Here is a 24,887-nt window from a genome sequence, read left to right on the forward strand (position 1 = left end):
ATTTAAAGAGACCCTGCCTGTTCCTTCCTTTTTCTCAAATTGAATCAGGTGAGGAAAGTCCCTCATGTCAGGTCCAAGGACAGCATCCTAACCACTCTGCCCATTCTAATGGGTCCAAATAGGTCATTAGAGAAAAGTCTTGGAAGGTATAGGAGAGAGCTGCACATGGATGTTATTTATATTTTTTCTGTTTAAGTTGTGGGAGATCAGCTCACTAACCACTAAAAAACTGGTTCTCTCCTTTCCGGATTATTGCACTCTGACGGCCTAGGAGAAAACACATCCTTCCACCTGGTTCCTTGAATCTTGATGGAGCCATGTGACTGAATTCTAGAAAATAAAATGTGAGGAGAAATTTTGAGTCTCACAAACCTCTCAGCAGAGCGTGCCCATGCCCTCCTAGTCTTCTTTCCTTTTTAAACTTTTAAGTATCTAGTATCGGGCATCTGGGTGGCTCAGTTTGTTAAGCATCTGTCTTTGACTCAGATCATGATCTCAGGGTCCTGGGATGGAGCCCCACAGCAGGCTCCCTGCTCAGCAGGGAGTCTGCTTCTCCCTCTGCCTCTGCCCCTGCTCCCCCTGCTTATGTTCTCTCTCTCTCAAAAAATAAAATCTTTTTTTAAAAAGGAAAGTATCCAGGATCATTAATAAAGTGTTAATTAGTTTCAGGTGTACAATATAGTCATTCAACAACTCTTTACTCAGTGCTCGTGGTAAGTGTACTCTTCACCTTTTTCACCCATCCACCCACTCATCTCCCCTCAGGTGACCATCTGTTCTCTACAGTTAAGAGCCGGTTTTGGGGGCGCCTGGGTGGCTCAGTGGGTTAAGCCGCTGCCTTCGGCTCAGGTCATGATCCCAGGGTCCTGGGATCGAGTCCCGCATCGGGCTCTCTGCTCGGCAGGGAGCCTGCTTCTCTCTCTCTCTCTCTGCCTGCCTCTCTACTTGTGATCTCTGTCTGTAAAATAAATAAAATTTAAAAAAAAAAAGAGCCGGTTTTGGGGATCTGTCTCTTCTTGCTCCCCTTTGTTCATTCGTTTTGTTTCTTAATTCCACATATAAGTGAAATTGTATGTTATTTCTCTTTTTTTGACTGACTTATTTCACTTAGGGTTATACCCTCTAGATTCATCCATGTTATTGTAAATGGCAATATGTCCTTCTTTTTTGTGACCAATATTCCGTGTGTGTATATGCCACTTCTTTTTTATCCATTCATCAGTCAGTTGACATTTGGGCTGCTTCCATAATTTGGGTATTGTAAATAATGCTGCAAGAATCATAGGGGCGCATATATGTTTTTGAATTAGTGTTTTTGCATCCTTTGGGTAAATACCCAGGAGTGGTATTATTAGATCATGGGGTAGTTCTATTTCCAACTTTTTGAGGAACCTCCGTACCGTTTTCCACAGTGACTGCACCAGCTTGCATTCCCACCAGCGGTGTAAGAGGGTTCCCCTTTCTCCGCATCCTCACCAACACTTGTTTCCTGTGTTGTTGCTGTTGTTTAGACATTCTGACTGTGTGAGATGATATCTCATTGTGGTTCTGTTTTTTGTTTTTAAATTTATTTTATTTCATTTCATCTTTATATTTTATTTATTTGCCAGAGAGAGAGAGGCGTGCACACACAAGCAGGGGGAGCTGCAGGCAGAGGGAGAAGCAGGCTCCCCCCACCCATCGGAGCAAGGAGCCCTATGCAGGGCTCAATCCCGGGACCCTGGGATCATGACCTGAGCTGAAGGCAGACGCTTAACTGACTGAGCCACTCAGGCGCCCCCTCATTGTGGTTTTCATTTGCATTTTCCTGATGACCAGTGATGTTGAGCATCTTTTCATGTGTCTGATGGCCATCTACATATCTTCTTTGGAGAAATGTCTGTTCATGCCTTCTGCCCATTTTTTTGGTTGGATTACTTGTTTTTTTGAGTTGTGTAAGTTCTTTATATATTCTGGATACTAACTTTTTATTGCACATGTCATCTGCAAATATCTTCCCCCATTCGGTGGGTTGTCTTTTAGTTTTGTTGATTGTTTCCATACTGTGCAAAAATTTTTTATTTTGATGTAGTCCCAATAGTTTATTTTTGCTTTTGTTTCCCTTGCCTTGGGAGACATAGCCAGAAAAATGTTGCTATGGCCAATGTCAAAATCCTCTCTTCTAGGATTTTTATGGTTTCAGGCCTCACATTTAGGCCTTTAATTCATTTTCAGTTTATTTTTGTGTATGGTGTGAGAAAGTGGTCCAGTTTCATTCTTTTGCAAGTAGCTGTCCAGTTTTCCTAACACCAGTTGAAGAGACTGTCTTTTTCCCATTGCATATTCTTGTCTCCTTTGTCAAAGATTAATTCACCACATAATCATGGTTGTATTTCTGTGCTCTCTAGTCTGTTCTATTGCTCTATGTGTCTCTTTTTGTGCCAGTACAATAGTGTTTTGATTACTATAGCTCTGTATTATATCTTGGTACCTGGGATTGTGATACCTCCAGTTTGTTCTTCTTTTTAAAGATCGCCTTGGGTATTCAGGATCTTTTGTGGTTCCCACAAATTTTAGTGTTATCTGTTCTGTGAACAATGCTGTTAGTATTTTTATAGGGATTGCATTTAATTTGTAGATTGCTTTGGGTTGTATGGACATTTTAACAATATGTGTTCTTCCAATCCATGAGCATGGAATATCTTTTCATTTGTTTGTGTTGTCTTCACTTTCTTTCATCAGTGTTTTATAGATTTCAGAGTATAGCTCTTTTGGCTCCTTGATTAATTCCTAGATATTTTATTATTTTGATGCAGTTATAAATGGGATTGTTTTCTTAATTTCTCTTTCTGCTACTTCATTGTTAGTGTATGGAAATGCAGTGGATTTCTGTATATTGATTTTGTGTCCTGTGACCTTACTGAATTCCTTTATCACTTCTAGTAGTTTTTTGGTGAATTCTTTAGGGTTTTCTATACATAATAGCATGTCATCTGGAAATAGTGAAAATTTTATCTCTTTCTTACCAATTTGGATGTCTTTTATTTCTTTTTCTTGTTGGATTGCTGTGGCTAGGACTTCCAGTACAATGCTGAATAAAAGCGGTGAGAGCACCTGGGTGGCTCAGGCGGTTAAGGATCTGATTCTCGATGTCAGCTCGATAACTTGATCTCAGCTCACCTTGATCTCAGGGTCATGAGTTCAAGTCCCATGTTGGGCTCCAGGCTGGGCATGGAGCCTACTTAAAAAAAAATAAATAAATGGTGAGTGTTTATCCTTGTCTTATTCCTGATCTCAGGGGAAAAGCTCTCAGTTTTCCACCATTAAGTATGATGTTAGCTATGGGTTTTTCATAAATGGCCTTTATTATGTTGAGGTACGTTCCTTCTAAATCTACTTTGTTAAGGATTTTTATCAAGAATGGATATTGTACTTTGTCAAATGCTTTTTCTGCATTTGTTGAAATGGTCATATTGTTTTAATCCTTTCTCTTGTCTTTCTGTTTGTTTGTTTAGATTTTATTTTTAAGTGATCTCTGTACCCAACACAGGGCTTGAACTTACAATCCTGAGATGAAGAGTCACATGTTCTATCAACTGAGCCAATCAGGTGCCCCTCTCCTTTCTCTTGTTGACAATGTGATGTATCACATTGACTGATTTGCAAATATTGAACCACCCTCATATACTGAGAATAAATCCCACCTGATGGTGATGAATGACTTTTTTAATGTATTGTTTGATGCAATTTGCTAATATTTTGCAAGGATTTTTGCATCTATGTTCATTGGAGTTATTGGCCTATATTTCTCTTTTTTTGTAGTGTCTATCTGGTTTTGGTATCAGGGCCTCATGGAATGATTTTGGAAGCTTTCCTTTCTCTTCTATTTTTTTTTCAAATAGTTTCAGAAGAATAGAATTCACTAATTTTCTTTAAAGAATAAAATTCTTGGGGTGTCTGGGTAGCTCAGTGGGTTAAGCCTCTGCCTTCAGCTCAGGTCATGATCTTGGGGCCCTGGGATTGAGCCCCATATCAGGCTCTCTTTTCAGCAGGGGGCCCGCTTACTCCCCACCCCACCCCCCGCCCTTTCTGCCTGCCTCTCTGCCTACTTGTGATTTCTCTATCAAAAAAATAAAATCTTAAAAAAAAAAAAGAATAAAATTCTTTAAATTTTGGTAGAGGGGCTCCTGAGTGCCTCAGTTGGTTAAGCATCCAACTCTTGATTTTGGCTCAGGTCATGATCTCAGAGTTGTGAGATCAAGCCCTGCCTCAGGCTCTGTACTGGGGTGAGCCTGCTTAAGATTCTCTGTCTCCCTCTCCCTCTTCCCCAAACCACTCCACCCAAATAAATAAATAAATAATACATGTTTGGTAGAATTCACCAGTGAAGCTATCTGGTCCTGGACTTTTGTTTCTTGGGAGTTTTTTGATTACTGATTCAATTTCATTGATAGTAATCTGTCTGTTCAAATTTCCTGTTTATTCATGAATCAGTTTTGGGAAGTTATATGTTTCTAGGAATTTATCCATTTCTTCTAGGTTGGCCAATTTGTTGATATATAATTTTTCATAACATTTTCTTATAATCCTTTTGTATCTCTGTGGTGTCAGTTGTTATTACTCCTCTCTCATTTCTGATGTTGTTTACATGGGTGGGTTGACTGACTTGCTTCCTTTTGTGCTTGCTTCCTTTCTTCCTTCCTGATGAGTCTGTTTACAGGTTTATCAATTTTGTTGATCTTTTTAAAGAATCAGCTCCTGGTTTCATCAGTCTTCTCTCTCTTTCTCTTTCTTTTTAGTTTCTATTTCATTTATTTCTGCTCTAATCTAATTTCCTTTCTTCTACTGGTTTGGGGTTTTGTTTGTTCTTCTTTCTCTATCTTCATTAGGTATAAGTTTCAGTTATTTATTTGAGATTTTTCTTGCTTCTTGAGGTAGGTTCGCATTGCTGCAAACTTCCCTCTTAGAACAGCTTTTATTGTATCCCAAAGATTTTGGACTGTTGTGTTTTCATTTTTACTTGTCTCCACATATTTTTTTATTTCCTCTCTTATTTCTTGGTTGACCCATTGTTTGGTGGCATGTTATTTAACCTCCGTGTATTTGTGTTCTTTGCAGATTTTTTTCTTGTGGTTGATTTCTAGTTTCATAGTGTTGTGATCAGAAAAGATGCACGGTATGACATCAGTCTTTTTGAACTTGTTTGTATTGGTTTTGTCACCTAAGATATGATCTATTCTGGAGAATATTCCATGTACACTTGAAAGGAATGTGTGTCCCACTGTTTTATGATGGAATATTCTGAATATATCTGTTAAATTCTCCTGGTCCAAAGCCACTGTTTTTTTAATTGATTTTCTGTCTGGATGATTGGTTTAAATGGGGCGGTAAAGTCCTGCACTGTTATTCTGTTACTGTCAATTACTTCCTGTATGTTCGTTTTTAGCTGCTTTATGTATTTGGGTGTTCCCATGTTTGGTGCATAAATATTTACAATTGTTATACCTTCTTATTGGGTATAACAATTTTATTTTATGACTATGACTATGACTATGTAGTGTTCTTCTTTGTCTCTTGTTACAGTCTTTGTTTTAAACTCTATTTTGTCCAATATAAGTATTCCTACCCTGGCTTCCTTTTCACTTCCATTTGCATGATAAATGGTTTTTCCATTCCTTCACTTTTTTTTATTTCTTTTTATTCATTCATTCATTCATTCATTCTTCCAAATTTTTATTTCAATTCTAGTTAGTTGACATATAGTGTAATATTGGTTTCAGGAGTAGAACTTAGTGATTCATCACTTATATACAACACCCAGGGCTCAACACAAAAAGTGCCCTCCTTAATACCCTTCACCCATTTAGCCCATTTCTTCACTTGCAATTTGCATGTATCTTTGGGTTTGAAATGAGTCTCTTGTAGGCACCATATAGATGGGTCTTGTTTTTTTATCCATTTGTATGTCTTTTGACTGGAGCAGTTAGTCCATTTACATTTAAAGTAATGATTGATCAGTATGTACTTATTGCCATTGTGTTACTTGTTTTATGGTTGTTTTTATAGGTCTTCTCTGCTCCTTTCTTCTCTTGTTCTCTTCTCTCGTAGTTTGCTGGCTTTCATTAGTGATATACTTGGTTTCCTTTCTATTTTTTGCATATCTATTACTGGTTTTTGATTTGGGCTACCATCAGGTTTATTTGTAACATCTTGTGCCTATAGCAGTCTATATTAAGTTGATGGTTGTTTAAGTTTGAACCCATTCTAAAAGCACTAACTTTTAATTTTTCTCCCCACCATTTTAGATATATGGTGTCATACTTTTCATTCTTTTATTTTGTGATTCCCTTGACTGATTTTTTATAGATATACTTAATTTTATAGATATACTTTCGTGCTTCCTACTTTTCCTACTCCTGCTTATGGTCTTTCCTTTCTACTCACAGAGTCCTCTTTAACATTTCTTGTAAGGCTGATTTAGTGCTTGTGAATTCCTTTAAATTTGTTTACCTGGGAAATTCTTTATCTCTACCTCTACCCTGAATGATAGCCTTGCTGGATAGAGTATTCTTGGCTGCAGGGTTTTTTGGTGTTTTGTTTGTTTGTTTGTTTGTCATGCTACTCTCTTCTGGCCTGCAAAATTTCTACTGAAAAATCAGCTGATAACATTATTGGGTTTTCCCTTATGTGACTGTTTTCTTTTCTCTTACTGCTTTTCTTAAAAATATATATTTTAATTATTTTCTTTAAGATTTTTTTTTAAAGATTTTATTCATTTATTTGACAGACACAGATCACAAGTAGGCAGAGAGGCAGGCAGAGAGAGAGGAAGGGAAGCAGGCTCCCTGATGAGCAGAGAGCCTGATGCAGGGCTTGATCCCAGGACCCTGGGACCATGACCTGAGCCGAAGGCAGAGGCTTTAACACACTGAGCCACCCAGGTGCCCTTATTTATTTGTTTGACAGAGAGACAGAGAGAGAGCACAAGTAGGCAGAGTGGCAGGCAGAGGGAGAGGGAGAAGTAGGCTCTCTGCTGAGCAGGGAGCCTGATGTGGGGCTCAATCTCAGGATGATGAGATCATGACCTGAGCCAAAAGCAGCCATTTACCAACTGAGCCACCCAGGTGCCCCTCTCTTACTGCTTTTAAAATTCTCTCTTTATTAGTACTTTTTAAACTTTTCTTTGTTTTGGTGTGGATCTCCTTGGGTTGATTTTGTTGTCTCCTGTCTCTAGATTTCTTTTTTCTTCCCCAGATTTGAGAAGTTTTCAACTGTTATTTCTTCAAATAAATTTTCTGCCCTCTTTTCTCTCTCTTCTTCTGGGATCCCTGTAATGTGAATGTTATTATGCTTGATGACATCACTGAGTACTCTTAATCTATTTTTATTAATATTATTCATTTTTCTCTCTCCTGTTCAGCTTGATTGCTTTCTATTACTCTGTTCTCCAGGTCATTGATCTGGTCTTCTGCTTCCTCTGGTCTGCTATTCTTTCTAGTGTATTTTTAATTTCAGTTATTGAGTTATTCATCTCTGATTGGTTCTTTTTTATGTTTTCTGTCTCTTTGTTGAAGGTCTCACTGAGGTCTTCCATTCTTTTCTCAAGTCCAGTAAGTATCTTTATGATCATTAATTTAAATTATCTATCTATCTATCTGGGGCACCAGCCTGGATCAGTTGGAAAAGCATGCAACTCTTGATCTCAGGGTTGTAAGTTCAAGCCCTATATTGGGTGTAGAGATTACTTAAAAATAAAATCTTAAAAAGAAATTATCAGGAATATTACTTGTCTCCATTTGAGACTTGCTGTGATTTTGTCCTGTTCTTTCATTTGGAACATATTCCTCTGTTTCCTCATTTTGTCTAACTCTCTGTGTCTGTTTCTGTGTTTGGAAAGTCAGCTGTGTCTCCTGCTCTTGAAAGTAGTGGCCTTATGAAAAAGAGGTCCTGTGGTGCCCTGCAGTACAATGTCTAGTGAACCTGTCACTTCAGGGGTTTCTCCCATGTGTGTTGTGTGCATCTTACCATGTGGCTGAGTTGTATTTGCCTTCAGTCCAGTTGTCTGTGATGACTCTCTGACTGTTGTGGATAGGGTTCGGTCCCTGTGTTTTTAGTGGGCCAGTCTGGGGCCATTTTGGGCTTTAGTCAAGTTGGACCAGGTGTTTGCCAGAGATGCAGTAGCCCCAAAATGCAAGAAACTCTTCCTGTGTTGTCCTCTAAGACGCTTTTGTGGGTGGGCCAGGTCTGCAAACAGATCAACTGTTGGTTCCCAGCCCACTCTTGGGGCTACAGTCTGACTGGTGTGTGTGGTTATGTTCCCCTCTGCCCAGGGCAGGAGTCACTATGGAGTGGTTCTGGCCCCTGCAAGGGCTGTTTGCACACTGCAAGCCTTGTGACACTGCTTCAGATAGGCTTTGACCAAAGGCGTATTGGAGGATGCAGGTCTGCAGGAGAACTTGGGGGCAGGGCGTGCAATGCCAGAAGGTCTACCTGGTGCCTGGTGGGAGGGGAACTGCATCTGCCTGGGAAAACTACCCAGGCTGGGGTGGAGGGGACAAGTCTGCAGGAGAACATAGGCGCAGGATGAACTATTAGCAAGCTAGGTGGAAAGTGTTGACTCTGTTGGTTCCCGCAGGTGTCTGTGTATCTAGGCTGGGGTGTGGAGGAGGAAAACGGTGCCCATCAGCTCTTTTATTTTCGGAGAAGTCTCCAGGCATTTTCTAACTGCTGTTCTATGCTGTGTTTCCACAGGACTGTTTGTTTTGCTGCCTCTTTAAGGGTGGGCACTCAGTTTCCTATCACTTTCCTGGCTCTGCCAGAGCCAAGCTCACTGATTTTTTTTTTTTTTTTAAAGATTTTGTTCGTTTATTTGACAGAGATCACAAGTAGACAGAGAGACAGGCTTTAGTCAAGTTGGACCAGGTGTTTGGTTGGGCAGGTCCCTTGAGCCTTCAAAGGCAAATGTTATGGGGATTCATCTTCCACATGCCGTGCCTGGGGTGCCTGGGGTCCCCGGGGTGAGGGTCTGTTTCTCTCCTCTCTCTATGCCAGCAGCATCTCTCCCTTTTGTGGCCAATTACAAGAGTCCTTTTGACCCGCAACACATCTTTTCCCTTCCTGTCCTCTTCGATGTGGATTTTTCTCTACATTTAGCTGTGGAGAGTCTGTTTACCAGTCATTTTCTGGTTTATTTACACTGATGTGAGTGTTATCTAGTTGTATGCATGGGATGAGATGAACTCAGACTCCTCCAGCTCTGCCATCTTTAAGCCTCATGCTCTTTAGTCTTCTGACTAGCTGGAATGAACATGACCCTGTTGGAAACCACATGTTGGAGGTGACTTTGCTTTCAACATCCTGGATCCTTGAATGACTTCGTGGAGGAGGGTACCCACTGACCTGTCACCACCCAGCTCTATTTCGTGAGTGAAAACAAAACTTTCATCGGGTTAAGACACTGAAATTCTTGTTTTGTTTGTTTGTTTAATACAGTAGCTAGTGTTATTTGTATTAGTACAAAATTTACTCCCTTCCTTGGGGTCCTGGTGCTAAGAATAAACCCTAAAATATATAGCACTGTAGAGGAAGGCAAGAAAATTGGTATTAGAGGCTGACAAGATGAAAACCCATGTTATGTAACAGCAAATTATTTAATAAAACTCAGTTACTTGGTGAGCAAAATGTCTACTGAGCCATGGTTCTAAAAGAAGTTGGAAAACCCAAAAGTCATGCACATTGGTTCTTATTTGCTTTGCTTAGTGTGTCGCGTAAGAGTCAAGCTCAGGCAAGAATCAGCTGCTTTAAGAGGAAACATGAAAGGGAATAGAATGAGTCCAGAAATTTGGAGGTTTCTGCTTTGATACCAAAAAATATAAGTGGATAACATAGAAAAAAGCCTTTGAGCAACAAAAGCCCATTAAAACTTCTTTTTAAGCAGGTAGTTTTATGATTGCAGTTTAAGGATGCTTTCTTCACACTCAAGATGGTTTTTTGTTTTTTGTTTTTCCCAGATAGCTTCAAGATGGTTGCCATTAAGTTGAAGGAGAGAGGCATGGGTGTTAGGATGCAAAGAAGTAAATCTGGCTTGAGAGTTAGGTTTAATGAAGGACCTTATGTGTGCATACTGGCACATGGAAATGACTGAAGACAAATATTTCAGAAGCTCACTAAATGTTGGGAGGAATTGTATTGCCAAAGAGTTCTTGAACCCAGACTACAAAAACTAGTGGGTTGTTCAGACATTTAGACAGTCCTTGGGTGCCCAAACATGCTACAGCAGCTGCACAGGCTCCCAGAGAGGGCACTATCCTGGCTGCCCACTTCAAATGTGGTCATGGACGTGAATGCACAAGCAAGACCTGCAGGGGCCCAGGGAGGAACCACAGAGAACAACAGACAAGGGAGCTCCTCCCCAGAGCAAAGTCAGGGTCTAATCAAGGAACCATAGCAGACCCTCTCAGGGCCCTCCCTTCCCTGCCCCATATCCTCTTGTCTTTCACTTCTACTCTGAAAACTCTGCCTACTGCCAACAGCTGCCCCAGGGATTGTTTTTCTGGCTGCAGGAATACATGGGACAAGCTAGAAATATAAGAGCATTAATGGCTCCAGAAACAGCCCTCCACTGCGGTAGGTGGACAGATACCCCAGTTTCCTCACCCATCAGATGGGGCAACTGAGGCACACTCTGTGCTTGACTTAGAGTTCATCTGTGATGGACTCCCCACTGCCCGTGGTGGAAATGACTGGACAGCCCCCCCTTTATTGGCTTCCTTCTCTTCTCTGTCTCACTTGTCTCTTCTCTGTCTCACCTGTACCTCCCAAATAGACCCCTTACAGGCTCTGCTTCTGGGGGAACTCAAATCAAGACAGAACTTCTCCCGCTATCTGGGCAGGAGCTTCGTAATGTCTTCACAATAATGTAAATGAGTGCCTTTCCCACATTTCTTCCATCTTACCAGTTCTCCTATATAGATGAACAGTGGAAACTATAGACTAAAAAATAATTAATTAAAACTTGTTATCCTCAGTAGTAAACTTATTTTTCCCCAAAATGTCTATTTAAGTAATTCAAATTTATTGTAGAAAAATTAAAAACAAATGAACAAGAACAATGTTTATCCATTATCCTTCTAACTAGAAATTTCATGGTTAGTGGGTTAGTTTTTATCTGTTCAGACCCTTTACCTGCATTCATTTATCTACTTATTTTTCACTATCCCAAATCCTTACTTTATGTTACTTAAAGTCAAGAGCTTATTTAATTTATAGGCTTTCATGGATTAACTACTACTAAGGAAATGCTACTTTCAGGAGAATATTAATCTTTTTTTCAGCTTTATTGAGGTATAATTGACAAATAAAATTATAAGATATTTTAAATATACAATGTGATGATTTTGATATACATATACTTTGTGAAATTGTGAAAACATTATAAATATGTTTTCTGGGGCACCTGGCTGGCTCAGTCAGTGGAGTATGGGACTCTTGATCTCAGGGTTGTGAGTTCAAGCCCCACTTCAGGTGTAGGGATTACTTTAAAAAAAAAAAAAAAGCTGGGGTGCCTGGGTGGCTCAATCAGTTAAGCTTCTGCCTTTGGCTCAGGTCATGATCCTGGGGGCCTAAGATCAAGCCCTGTGTTGGGCTGCCTGCTCAGCAGGGAGTTCGCTTCTCCCTCTCCCTCTGTAACCCCCTGTGCTTGTGCTCTCTCTTTCAAATAAATACATAAAAATTTTTTTTTAAGTTAAATTTTTTTTTCTTGGACATTGCTATGTACCAAGCACAGTTCTAGGCATTTGAGATACATAATTAAACAGGTGAATATTTCTGTTCCTCAAGAAAAATGCATTCTAAGTTAGAGAAAATAAACAATAAACAATTAGATATATGTGTGTGTATATATATATAATTTAAACATAAATTGTTTCATAACTTACCGTGAAAATGCTATGGAAAAAAGAAAGGTAGAGCAGGGTGAGGGGAATCAGGATGGCTAGAAAGGGGAACAGCATGGAAGCACAAGGTGAGGCATTTGAGCACACTTGAAGGAGGTGCAGATATCTATGGGTTGAACACTCCAGCAAGAGTGAACAGCAACAGAAGTCCCTAAGGGGAGTGGACCAGTGTACTCCTGACATTGCAAGGAGGCCAGCCAAGCCGGAGCAGAGTGACAGGAAGATGCCTAGGAGATGATGTCGCAGAGCAGCCGGGAAAGAGAGAACACAGTGTGTCTTGTAGATTTCTACTCGCGCAAGACTGGGAGCCTCTACAGGGTTTTGATGAGGAGTGATGTGATCTGACGTACATCATTAAAGGATCACTCTAGCTGCTGCGGTGGCAAGAGGCTGTAGGGCGGACAAGGGAGGTGCTACTGCCATAATCCAGGGGGTAGGTGGAGGCAGATGGGACCATAGTGGCTGCAGGGAGGGTGATGGGAAGTCATTGGATTTGGGAAATATATTTTGACCCAGGGCTAAGAGGATTTCCCAAAGGATTGGATCTGGATATGAAAGAAAGAGAGGATGATGATTGCAGATGATTTGCAGGGTTCTGGCTTGAGCACTGGGAAGGATTTAGATGCGAACAAGTGGATTAAGGAAGGCTGTGGCTGGAGCAGGTTAAATGGGGAGGAGGGTCATAAGTTCCATCAGGGACACACTGAGTTTGGAATGTCTATGAGAAACCTGAGTAGGCAGTCAGATTTATGAGTCAGGAGATTAGGGGAGAGGTCTAGGCGAGGGCAGATGGTGCTTAAAGCCATGACTGGATACTGTCAAAGCAGTGAGTATAGGCAGGGAAGAGAAGAGAACTAACATTAAAAACAGGAGGAGGGGCGCCTGGGTGGCTCAGTCAGTTAAGCATCTGCCTTTGGCTCAGGTCATGATCTCAGGGTTCTGGGTCATGATCTCAGCCCTGCATTGGGCTCCCTGCTCAACCCGGAGTCTGCTTCTTCCTCTCCCTCGACCCCTCCCCTCCAGTCATGCTCTCTCTGTGTCTCTCAAATAAATAAATAAAATCTTAAAAAAAAAAAAAAAAAAGCTGGGAAGAAGAGGAGGAAGGCAGGAAAGCCTGAGAAAGCAGAACCAATGAGGCAGGAGATCCCAGAGGGTGGGGTCCTGGAAGCCAGAGGAAGAACTCACACAAGGAGAAGGGAGGGGCTGCTGTGTTAAATGCTGTTGGGGGAGTCCATGGCAGGAGGACAGAAATGCCTCTGGGTTTAGCAACATGGAGGCCTCTGGTGACCTTGACACATACAAAACCTGACTGGAGTAGGTTTATGAGGGGAGCAGTTGGAGTGACCTTACAGAAGGGGTAACAAATGAGGTGGTGAAGAAATAGAGCCAACAGAAGTTTTTGTGTTGTATGCCCTTTTTGTGGGGTCGGGGGGATGGGGAAAATAACAGCATATTTGCATGATGATCATAATGCTCCAACAGTAACAATCAAATGTAGTACAGAGCACAAAGAAAACACCCACAAAAATGTTTTCAAAATGGGGGTTTGCCATACATACCTTTCCATAACTTACAATGTATATAATAAACATGTTCTTAGTCAAATAGTGTGGCTCTACATTGTTTGTTTGTTTGTTTTTTTTAAAGATTTTATTTATTTGACACAGAGAGAGCATGCACAAGTAGGGAGGGTGGCAGGGAGAGGGAGAAGCAGGCTCTTGCTGAGCAGAGAACCCAGCTCAATCCCAGGACCCTGGGATCATGACCTGAGCCAAAGGCAGATGCTTAACCAACTGAGCCACCCAGGAGCCCCTCTACATTGTTATTTTTAATGGCTCCAGAATATTCTAGTTTTTGAGGGTACCATAATTTGTTTAACTGACCCCTTCTCATTGGCTCTTTGGATGGTTGCCTTTTTTATTTTGACTTTTTCACTTTTATAAACAATCATACAGGGAACATCCTTATAAATAAGTCCAATTTTCTGATTGTTGCCTTGGGATAATCTCTGAAAGTGGAAGTGCTGGGTCAAAGAATGAAAATTGTATTTGATTTAATATAATTTTTAAGATTTTATTTCTTTGTTTGCCAGAGAGAGAGAAAGAGAGAGAGAGAGAGCACAAGCAGGGGGAACAGCAGGCAGCGGGAGAGGGAGAAGCAGACTCCCCACTGAACAAGGAAACTGATGCAGAACTCGATTCCAGGACCCCGTGATCATGACCTGAGTTGAAGGCAGATGCTTACCTAAATGAGCCACCCAGGCATCCCGAATGAAACATTTTAGATAACTTTAAAGCATATCAAATAGCTCAAATTTCCATTCCAGAATGGATCGAAGTCATTTAGACTAACCCTTTATTGCAGTTACTTTGTACTATACCTATTGCATACTGTTACATTTATTTGTGTGATGATCTGAGTAGTGTCTGTCTCTCCTCTAGACAGCAGATCAATGAGTGGGGACTCAGTACCTGTTTCTGCTCACCTCTGCACGCTCAGCTTCTGGCCCGGAACTTGCCATTATAGTAGTCATTCAGTTGTTAGGGGCTCATGAGTGAATGACAAAATGTAAAGCCTAATTCAGTGATTAGGGTAGAAGATCGCCCTGGATAATGTCATGTGGGGGTAGAGTGAGGTGTGACTTCCAATCACCCCGAGTGCCTTGCAGGGTACCCGGTTTATAGCAATAAATGTGTTTGTCATCGACAAAATCATGCATGGATGAGGCTATCACTTTTATAAAAGTCCACCTTCTTGTGTGGCTTAATGAGTGGAATGGTAATAGATCCTCCCCAGGTCATCTTTGGAGAAAACACTGAGTCTGCATGTCTATATTTTGGAGCAGCTTTCAGGAGCCTGGCCACCTAGCAGTTCTTGCAGTGGCCAGCAGGTGGCAACAGTAGGCTATTTAAGTGGCCGCCGAGCAACCGAGGCCCTCTGGCTGGGACCACTGCATGGGCTGGAGTCCTGCCGGCTGTCCCTGGGCTCTGTGGGGACCATCAACCGGAAATGCCCTGCAGGCCAGGCTGGCGGGCTCCTTCCCTGGAGGCAGGCTGCTCGGGTACATCCTCAGGGACCCTAGACCAGTGGTCTCCCCTCAGGAGTGTCAAGAAAGAGGGGTCAGTTCTCAGCCCCTGAGAGAGTCCAACTCTGCATTTCCATGTTACAGGATTTGCATTTCCAAGGAACTCTGTGCTGGACAGCTCAAGAGCCAAAAAGCTGCATTTGAAAATCCATACTTCTTCAGGCTCCCAGATTTTATCCAGTTCACATCAAGAGACCTGCTTCTGTCATTGTCTTAATCTGTCTGAAATTATCAGTTTATGTTAATTTTTTTTCCAGCCCAGTTCAGTGCCACGCGCACAGGCTGATTTTTTTTTTTTTTTTAGATTTATTTATTTGACAGGCAGAGTACACAAGCAGGGAGAGCAGCAGGCAGAGGGAGTGGGAGAAGGAGGCTCCCCAATGAGCAGGGAGCCCCCAACACAGGGCTCAATCCCAGGATCCCAGAATCATGACCTGAGCCAAAGGCAGACACCAAACTGACTGAGCCACCCAGGCACCCCCGGCTGATACTTTTAGCCAATCGTACTGGATCATCAGATTACGTAAATGCCTCTGAGGACCTACCAGTCTGTGGTAGGTCCTCAGAGGCATTTACGTAATCTCACCATGGTCCACTCACCATGGGTCCACCCCATCTTGCTGCTGCTTTTTTCCAGTGGAAGGGATGGATTTGCCCTCATCCACCTTTACTCTCTCCTTGGTTCCCTTGAGATTAATGATAGGAAGGAAATCTCATTTGTGGAGAACCCAGTGTGTACCAGTTCCCTGGCACAGCAACCCAGTGGGTTTCTTGTCATTGTGGCCAAGCCCACTTAGTTCATAAGTAGTGGAGCTTTCCAGAACAAGAGTCTGCTCTTTCTGATTCTAGTCACGTTGCTCCGTCTGCACACTTATAGTCCAAAGTATGCTCCAAGAAGCCCCTCGGAGGTGGCCACAAGAGAAGGGAAGGAGGGGAGAAGGTGGGAGGCTCAGTCAGTTAAGCAGTTGCCTTCAGCTCAGGTCATGATTCCAGGGTCCTCAGATGGAGCCCCACATTGGGCTCCTTGCTCAGCGCAAAGCCTGCTGCTCCCTCTCCCTCTGCCTACAGCTCGTCTTGCTTGTGGTCTCTCTGTCAAATGGATAAATAAAATCATTAAAAATAAATAAAAGAAAAGCTTAAGAAAACAAAAGGAACGCTTAAGTGAAAGATTTTATAAACATATAGAGTATAGGAAGAAATAGGCATCTGAGAATCCTCTCGCAGCACACGTCATCTTGGGACATTTTGACACCGCAGAGTCACGGCCAAGTGTGAGCTATGGCTGTGAGACAAAACAAAGCTCGTGGGAACTGAAGCAGGGCCTTGGCCCCCTGAAGTTCCGGGGCGTAGCCACTTGACTGCTTCCATGGCAAAATTCTTCTGCAGCCGGCTTCTCATTCTGAGACACGAGAACAATGGGTGGGATACAGATTCTAACGTGTGTGTACCCCTGCCCCTGCCTGGAATGAGGGGCGTGTCTTGAATTTTGTTACACAGCTACTGGATAACAACAATTGGAAGGAAAACTAAAGAAGCCTGGGAGGCCAGGCTGAATGACAGATGAAGAACAGAGACAGAGAAAAGAGGGAGTGGGAGAGAAGGCTCAGGCTGGGTCTCCAGAGCATGAGGGGAAACAGAAGCGGGAGAGCCAGTCAGAGAACCAGGCATCAAGAGACAGGGGCGAACAGTATCTTTAAGGAGTTTGCTGGATATTTAAAACACACTCCTACCTTTGGCATTTTCTCCAGAGACAGAAAAATTTGAATTGTTTTCAATTTTATTTTTCTGCAGGTCTGAACCAGTGCCAAGACTAGACCATGTAGGATCCTGGGTTTACATCAGTTATGTAAGCAAACCAGTTTTTGCTGTGATCTGGGAGAGTCAAAACCATGAATGTTTTTCAGTTTCCATTTTGTCAGCTGCTTGAGTTTCTATTCTGAGAGGTGCTAACTGTTAAACATTGTTATTCACTTGTGTTCCCTAAATAACTTTTAATTAGTTTTAATTGGGACCAAGAATGTTCTGCTGTTGACACAGTGACAGGAATTATCAAAAATAAAACTAATAAAGAACTCACTTCAGAAAAAAACTTGCACTAATATTACAGTATTTTATAATGTCTATCTCAGCAGAGACACGGCTTTACATTTTTAAATTTCATTTTTTGATGATTTTCCTCAAAGCCACGATCATATTGGTAAAAAAGGTTACCTAAATATTATTTTTCACCTTGCATTTGCGTGCATTTTTCACCATGGAACTTTTCTGTTGTTTTTCAGTAGAATGAATGCACTGGTGCAAGAAATGTGATCAGATCAGTAACTGTATGTAGCCTTCGAAACCTTGTGTTTTGCTGGATTGTGACTATATTTATTACGCAGTGAAAAATGGGGAGCAATAATCCTTTCACCTTAAAAATTGCCGAAGAAGGGGCACCTGGGTGGCACAGTGAATTAAGTGTCTGAATCTTGGTTTTGGTTCCAGTTGTGATCTCAGGGTCTTGAGATGGAGCCCCGTGTCAGGCTTCACACTCAACAGGGAATCTGCTTGAGATTCTCTCTCTCTCTCTCTCCTCCCTCTGCTCCTCTCCCTGCTTGTGCACTCTCTCTCTCTCTCTGTCAAATAAATACATCTTTTAATAAAATAAAATAAAAGTTGCCAAAGAGAAGTTTGTCATGCCTCTCAGAATATCGTAAGGCAGACAATATAAGGAATTCAAAAATAGCGTTGGAGTTTTTCAATCAGATCCTCTTTCTTCCCTCAATTGTCCCCTAATCACCTGGGCACGATTCTAACAAAGCCTCAGACATCCCTTTGTCTAAAAAGCAGCCCACTATCAAAGAGCTAGTAATCTTGGGGTCAGCCCTTTGTCTTTTCCAAAGTAAGTAAAACCTCCTGAGTCCTGCAGGGTAAAAATCTGGCAAAAATCAAAGAGAATTTCTGATACACCAGTGAAATACACCACGAGGCTCCTGCTTATGACATGAATCCAAACATCCTCTGGTCTAGTTCAAAAACCGATAAAGACATGAACGAGCGGGTTTCTTTAGTGAAAGCAGGCTTATGATATGGAAGTTAAATCTCCATATGGAGTGACCGATGGTTATCTCGTTTCCAGACTCATTTTCATCATCTTCTTAAGTACTTCTTAATTTGGTTTTGGGACCATTTAACTAATTAGACATGAGCAGCATGGGCCTTGTGTGTTCCTGCACAATGGACAGAATTATTTAGTATTCTGTATTTCAGTGATAGACAGTTGGGATGCCCTTGAACGTTTCAGGAGTCTTACCTTATCTTTTTGTTATAGAGGCCTTTGGACAAATTAAAGCATTGGTCAGCTTTACTGCTAGCTAGCTAGACTTTTAAAGATTGGCTAGCCAAGACTGAATTCTCATCAAGCACTGTTTTATCTGTCATACTAATTTTAAGGACGTTACCCTGTTGCATGGCCAAGATCGGTACTGTTTAAATTGCCAACATCTATGTGTTCGTTCTGTGTGCTGACCTAAGGCGTTAGTGGTTCTGCCTCATTTGTCACAATTCTGGGCACATGAGAGGGGGGGGGTAGTGGAGCTCCCAGATAGATATGTGCATCTGTCTGGAACTTCAATTTTACTTGAAGACTTGGAGGAAAAAAAATTAATTTAACCATTTATTTAATGTGCTGCCAATTCTTTATTTAATTTGCTGTGAAGCAAACAAAATTATGCATTAGTTATGTTATGACTAAAACCCAAATGTTGACTAATACTTACAGTGATAGAATAACAACTTGTAAACCAAGAAGTGTGTCTGTTTAGCTGTCAGAATTCCAGCCAGAAGCCAGCCGGTGATGCTGAGGAAAAAACAGGTTGACATTGGTCCTAGGAGGTTGATGGGACATGACCCCACCAGGCCACCAGGTGAGGCAGGACAAAGCCTACTGCTCCCATCTCCTGTCTATGTCCTCTGTGGTTAGACAGGCACTCTAAGGACTATGGGAAGAAGGAAAAGGAAACCTCTAATTCAAGGGAACTGGACCTATCCTGTTAGGTGAGATCCTGAAAAACCTGAACCAAATGTGGGCGGAGCCATTAAGGAAGTTTCCTCCTCCCTCAGCAAAGACTGCACTGGGCAGGAGCTCTCTGAGGTACAAAGACCTGGCCTGGCCATGGCACCTCCCACCTTCCAGTGCCTGAGCCTTTACCTTTAATGAAGACCAGGCTTTAGCACCCCGTCAGTGGACCTCCTGCTCCTCCCCAGCCTGCCTACTGTGGGCAACGCAGCCTTGCTCAGGTTCAGTCCTAACCATGAGCAAGCTCCCGCCATTGGACTGGTCCAGGCTTTGAGTGCCTGTCTTCATGTGGCCCTCTCCCAGGACTGCAGACTGGGTCCAACCAATGAAGAATTTAAAGCAGGATTTTTCTGTGAAAATAAATACAAATGCAAAATTCACGTGGGTGTCTTAAGCTACAAGAGCTCAGCAGTGATAGGTGCTGTCACTGTGTCTTTGAGCAGTTCCTCGGCTCCCTGGGGATGTGTTCACCCTCCTCTGCCATTGGAGTGTCACCCGGAGACAGGTTGGAGAAGCCCCGCTCTGAGAAACGTCACTACCGGGTGAAGGAGCCAGCCCACATGTGACGTCCTCCCTCAGAATGGGAGACAGCGCTCTTCAGAGGGCACGTGGACATTCCATACAGTTCCAGATACCTGGCCTCCTAACTGAAGGGGATGCAATGCCTTTATCCCCCCTTCCTACCTGTGCAAAATGTCCGAGAAATAAAACCAGTTCTGTTTCTTAATGGGCTCATACAATGTGCCAATTTTGTACAGACTGCTTTTTTCTATTTCTTTGCAAAATTGTTTTCAGAAGCATTTAAAATTATTTATGTTGCCTGTTTTTCATTTCAAGAAAGATGCTGGGGATCCTGAGCTCAGAGGGCATGAGGTGGGGTCCGGGGACCTCCCAGCTTCGACGTCATGCTTGTACCGCTGCCCCCGCGCCCTCGGCTCTGTGCTCCTCCTGGCGCCTGCAGACTTGGAGGAGCCTTTCTGAGCATGACGCCCTCACTCTGGAGGGTTCTGTGGATCATAGGGAGGAGGCCCCTCCTTGTCCTAGACAAACAACAGCCGTCCCATTACCTGGCCTTTTCTTTACTCCTGCCCCGAGAGCTTTCAGGATACATCTTGAGTGGGAAGAAATGTACCATAAGGGGTCCCTAATTTGAGATCTGACTGTGACAGCCTGGTTCCAGCCAGGCCAGTTCTAGGTCTAATTCAATGAATTCTGAGTTAAGTTTGAAGGATCTGACCCTTCCCAGATAGTCCCTCAAGCTCTGCCTCTTAAAAAGAAAATTTCCCAGAGACCAGTCCTTGGCATGTGTTCCCTGAGAGTAACTGGCAAGGTCGGAGGCTTGTTCTGTATCTGCTTCTATTTGGACGGCTAACTAGTGTGTTGCTTAGGAGGCTCCTGTGCGTTTGTTAGAACTGGCACCTTGAGAGCGTGTTTGCGGGGTCCTGGCTCTGAGGCCAACACCCCCGCCTCCCAGTCGCACAGGGCTTATGTGTCCCTTTTGCCCTAAACCAGAGCCTTCTCTCGTACTGTATGCATGAGCCCCGATATCTTGCAGATGGAAATTCATCCCTGACATGAAGAGAGACCGTCTGCCACCTCCCAGATGGCTTAGGGAGGGCAAAGAAAGATTCAGAGGACGTAAGCTAAGAAAGTGAGAACAAGGGAATCCAGTTGGGTTAATTCTAAGGGACACATCAGGGAGTTTCCTGGGAGTGTGGCATGAATCACTAATATGGGACTTGGTTGGTATCGGGGAAAATAACCCATGCCTTTAAGGAGGAGGGCTGAAAGAAAGAGCTGGCTGCCTAGGGGTGGGGGTGGGTGCGTCTGGGTGTGGTGTGGGGGCTGAAGATGCGGTGAGCGTAGGGAGCTGGAGGGACCAAGCAAATGGGGACTGAGGAGAAAACTCAGAGAGCCAGGCAGTGCCGGCTCTCCAAAGACCTGTGACATCCCATGTCTATCGTGTCCTGCATTTTCTCCCACTTCAAATAAAGTAACTCTTCCCCTGGAGGAGAACGGGATGCGTGCATGCCCTTTTGCTCTCTGGGCCACCCCCAGGGAGAAGGAGGCGAGGACAACTTGCTTGCAGGCACAGATTCTCATGTTTGAGTTTTAAAACTCAGTTTCCTCACCCCAAAATTACACGTGGCATGTTCATGGCGTGCCTTTGTGCTCTCTGAATTGGCTCTTCCGAAGCCAGGCTCTTCTCCAAAAATCCACTCTGGCAGATCAAGGGAGGGCCCAACGCTCCCCCAGCTAATGATAAAATTCCGAAGGGCAGCTCTCCCAGCATCACCCAGAAAGAGCCCAGAACTGGCCGTCTGGCTCTGACAACGGCAGCATATGTGTCCACCCAGGCCCCGCACCTTGTCTGAGCAACAGCTCTGTCCCCGGCCAGCAGAAGGACTCGCTTGGCCTGGCCTGGGCAAATGGTGCCCGGTCCGCCATGCCGCCCAGGCACTTCTCCATTGTCGCTAGCCGGCTGCTCGGCGGCCCAGCCCACTCCCAGTCCCCCGCACCCCCGCCCATGGCCCCGGAGCCACAGCCTTACCCCTTGCCCCAGTGACAGGGCTGTGGTTTGCCGCTTCTGACAGATTCCTCTCCGACAGGCAAGATGAAAGGCAGGAAACGTGCAGTTCCAGTTCCCACAGACGAGTGGTTTGGCCGCACCGTATGGCATTTACAGTCCTGTCATGCACTCTTGGAGGCTGACCTCAGGCCAGGGGTGCTGCTGGCCCTCCTGGAGCCCCTCCTCACCACCAGCTGACCGCCGTCTTGCCCACTCTCGCCACCGCCTACAACTGAAGCCATCTCCTCAGAAGGTTACTCCCCCAGGGACCCCCCTCCTGCCCAGAGGGCCCTGTCTCAGAGAGACCCCACTTCCTCCTCCGCCACTCCCAGGCCCTGGTGGCCTGTTTCTGAGCCATTAAGTGGAACTTTTCCTGCTTTTCCATTTCTCTGTGAACAGGAAAGTGCCTCCAGCTCTTCCAGGCAGAGGACTGGAAACCCCCAGTACTTAAAAAAAAAAAAAAAAAAAAAAAAAAAAGTGAGAGATTGACCCACTAAGACCCAAAGCAAAAGGAGAAGAAAAAAAAAAAGGCAAGGCCTCACTGTGTTCTCTGAGTGACCGTGGCCCTTCCCGCAATCACCCCAGTCGACTAGAGGATTCTTCTATAAACACACCATCTTTCCCACAAGACATAAGTAAGCATCGCTTCCACCCACGCTCAGGATGTTAGAACATTGGAAGAATGATTTGTTCTGGACCAAAAAAAGAACTTGCAGGAAGAATTCCATTTCTCTTCCTCCAGGTGTGTGCCACGTGGCTGTGTTCTGGGGGGTAGTGGGGGCCGTAAGTGTCCGTTTCCTGGCTTTGGTGCAGTTAAGCCAAACTCTCCATCGTTTGGCAGTAGGAAGAGCATGTGCGTGTTCCATTTCCTCAGGGACGATTTTTTTAAAGTGGCTGGAACGCACCTGATCGCATTCAGCTGTGTTCCACGGGAAAGAGGCAACTGGAAAGTACAGTAAAGCCGGCTCATGTGGTGCGCAGATAGACCTTCCACTTCTTGTTCAACAGCAGCCATTGAAGACAGGTGCTCAGGGACAATAATGTCCTCTGGTGCCTTTGTCTAGGCCAGCTCATTAAGGTAGATACCACCTCAGTGCTGACAGGACAACCCCTGCCCATGCGTTCCAGGAGAACATAATTGACTACAAAACCTTTTTTCGATGTCACCACTGCCAGATACAAACCCAATTAGCAGCAGAGTTAACTCAGATGAATCCTGGGAACAAGGAACTCGCACGTTCTACAGCTAATCAGACCCCTGGAATGATGACATGTCGGGATGTTGCCAGGAAACTGGGATCCTGGGCACCCCAGGGGGCTGCACTCACACAGAGCCCTCATGTTCATGGAAGGCACAGCCTTCGGGGACTAAATCACAGCCTGGCTTCTGTCTGCTCAAGGTCTCTGCATGTGGGAGTGTCACAATTACATTCTGCTCCATGTGGAGGCTTTTCTTCTTCCCCTTTGCCATGTGCTGTGCTCGGTTGGTCTAGTGGGAGGGGTCTACTCCGGCCTGGGGCTGGCAGAGAGCATTTGGAAAGAAGTAGGATGGAAGTCTCTGGAATCAGAGCCCCAGAGGCCTGGGGAATCAGCCCAAGTTCTCACCTTGGCAGAAACCAACTCCGGCTGATTTAAGCAGAAGCAGGTGTGTTGAATGGCGATGGGGTGGCTCAGGACTAGAGAAGGTCTGCAGAGTGGGCCGAAGAAGACAGAGGCATGAGGTTCTGCCCAGCCAGGCCCACAGGCGACACCATAAGCCCAGTCCTGTGGGGACTGGGCACCTCCACCAGGGACGGGGGAACATCACAACCCCTCCAGGGACCACTCAGGCTGGACCTGGTCACAGGGCCTGGAACAGCTGCCTTTGAGCCTGTGCAGGCCCAGGACTTCCCTCCCACCTCCTACCCCCAACAGTGCTCCACGGTCCTGCCCCCTCATAGTTCTGGCCCCTCACTCAAGCCTGGGGGTAATACACAGCCACACACCTGAGTTCGATGCAGATTCTTCCAGTTTCCAGAAGAGAAATTACTGACTGCATTTTTTTTTTTAATTGTCCACGGACTCTAGTGAAGATGAAAGGAGACGATGTCCCTATCCTCAGAGGTTTCCCCTCCTGTCCTATTCCCCGTTGGCTTTGGTCCAAACCTGACATTCTACTTGGTGGATATCCAGGCTGTTGACATTTATGTGTTTCTCCTCAGAGGGCGTGTGAGGCAATACCATACGTGCCATTGCTCTGCAGAAAGCTTGGAGGGGGTCAGGGTGAACTAGCGGCTAACTAGGTGGCCAAGGCCAAGGTGAGAACTGGTTAGAAAATGCTAAGCACCTGTCAAGATTCTCAGGCCCAGCATGTAAAACAGCTTCAGCTGGGGTCTGGAGCTCTCACGAGGAGCAGGAGAACCTCCCCAGCCCAGGAGATGGTCTCAGATGCAGGATGGAGCCCTGGAAGCCCAGCAGATTTCCTCCTCCAGCAAGGTAGGAAGCAAACGGAGTGGGCTGGAGGACGCTGGGAGATTTGGAAAGATTATAACTAGACTTCTCTGTTTATCATCTCCCTAGCTCTGCAGCCGGTCTGCAGTTAGGATAAATTCAGCACAGGAGGAAAAGGCAGCATTTCCTCCCCCTCTCTCCTCCCATTTTAGGTGAGAGGAGGAGGTGGCATGGGGGATAGAGAAAGATCTGGTGTGCTCGCCAGCTGGTGCTGTGCTGGGCTAAACGGAGGGAACTGACTCTGTGCCCCCACAGCGTGGAGCCCCCTCTCTTTTACCCTTGTCCCCAATGCCTTGGAAATCGGGGTGGTCTCAGGCATGGGGGGACTAGATAGCCCCCCACATGGTACGATCCAAGGGTCCCCATAGGCGGTGCACCCCACGCAGTGCCCCACAAACCCGGCTCAAGACATGCAGCGTGGGGTCTGCATTTTGGGGGACAGCCTTGCTTTCAAAAGGGCCCAGTTGAAACGCAGTTGTGTTGCCTGAGAACAGTACATGTGAACAGGGCTGGTGATCAGACCGCCCAGGGCTGGGCTGTGGGGCAGTTCTAAGGATGGGAGCCCGAGAGACAGATACTAGTGAGGGGGTGCATGGAGGGCATGCAGGGGTACGTGCTCCGTGTTTAGGGGTTGCAAAAGGCTCCTGGGTGACCAGGAGGGTTAGAATGAGTGGGGAGTGAGGGACTGGCCACTGGGAGAATCAGCAGCAGGCCTCCTGACCCCACCTCTCTGTAGCACAGGGAAGAAGCTGA

The 24,887-nt window shown here is 44.6% G+C and overlaps 1 protein-coding gene across 1 annotated transcript in view; it reads left to right on the top strand.

Moving 5' to 3' along the window:
* The window catches only part of LOC125095559 (formin-like protein 5), a 62,163-nt gene extending 42,353 nt beyond the window's left edge, over positions 1 to 19,810 (top strand). The window contains exons 3-4 of the mRNA XM_047722030.1: positions 16,810 to 16,864; positions 19,519 to 19,810. Coding sequence (XP_047577986.1) covers positions 16,810 to 16,864; positions 19,519 to 19,641 — 178 coding nt within the window. The 3' untranslated portion in view covers positions 19,642 to 19,810. The remainder of the gene's footprint in view (positions 1 to 16,809; positions 16,865 to 19,518) is intronic.
* The last annotated feature ends 5,077 nt before the right edge of the window (positions 19,811 to 24,887 follow it).

Source organism: Lutra lutra, chromosome 3 (assembly GCF_902655055.1).
Source record: "Lutra lutra chromosome 3, mLutLut1.2, whole genome shotgun sequence".
NCBI classification, from domain to species: Eukaryota; Metazoa; Chordata; class Mammalia; order Carnivora; family Mustelidae; genus Lutra; species Lutra lutra.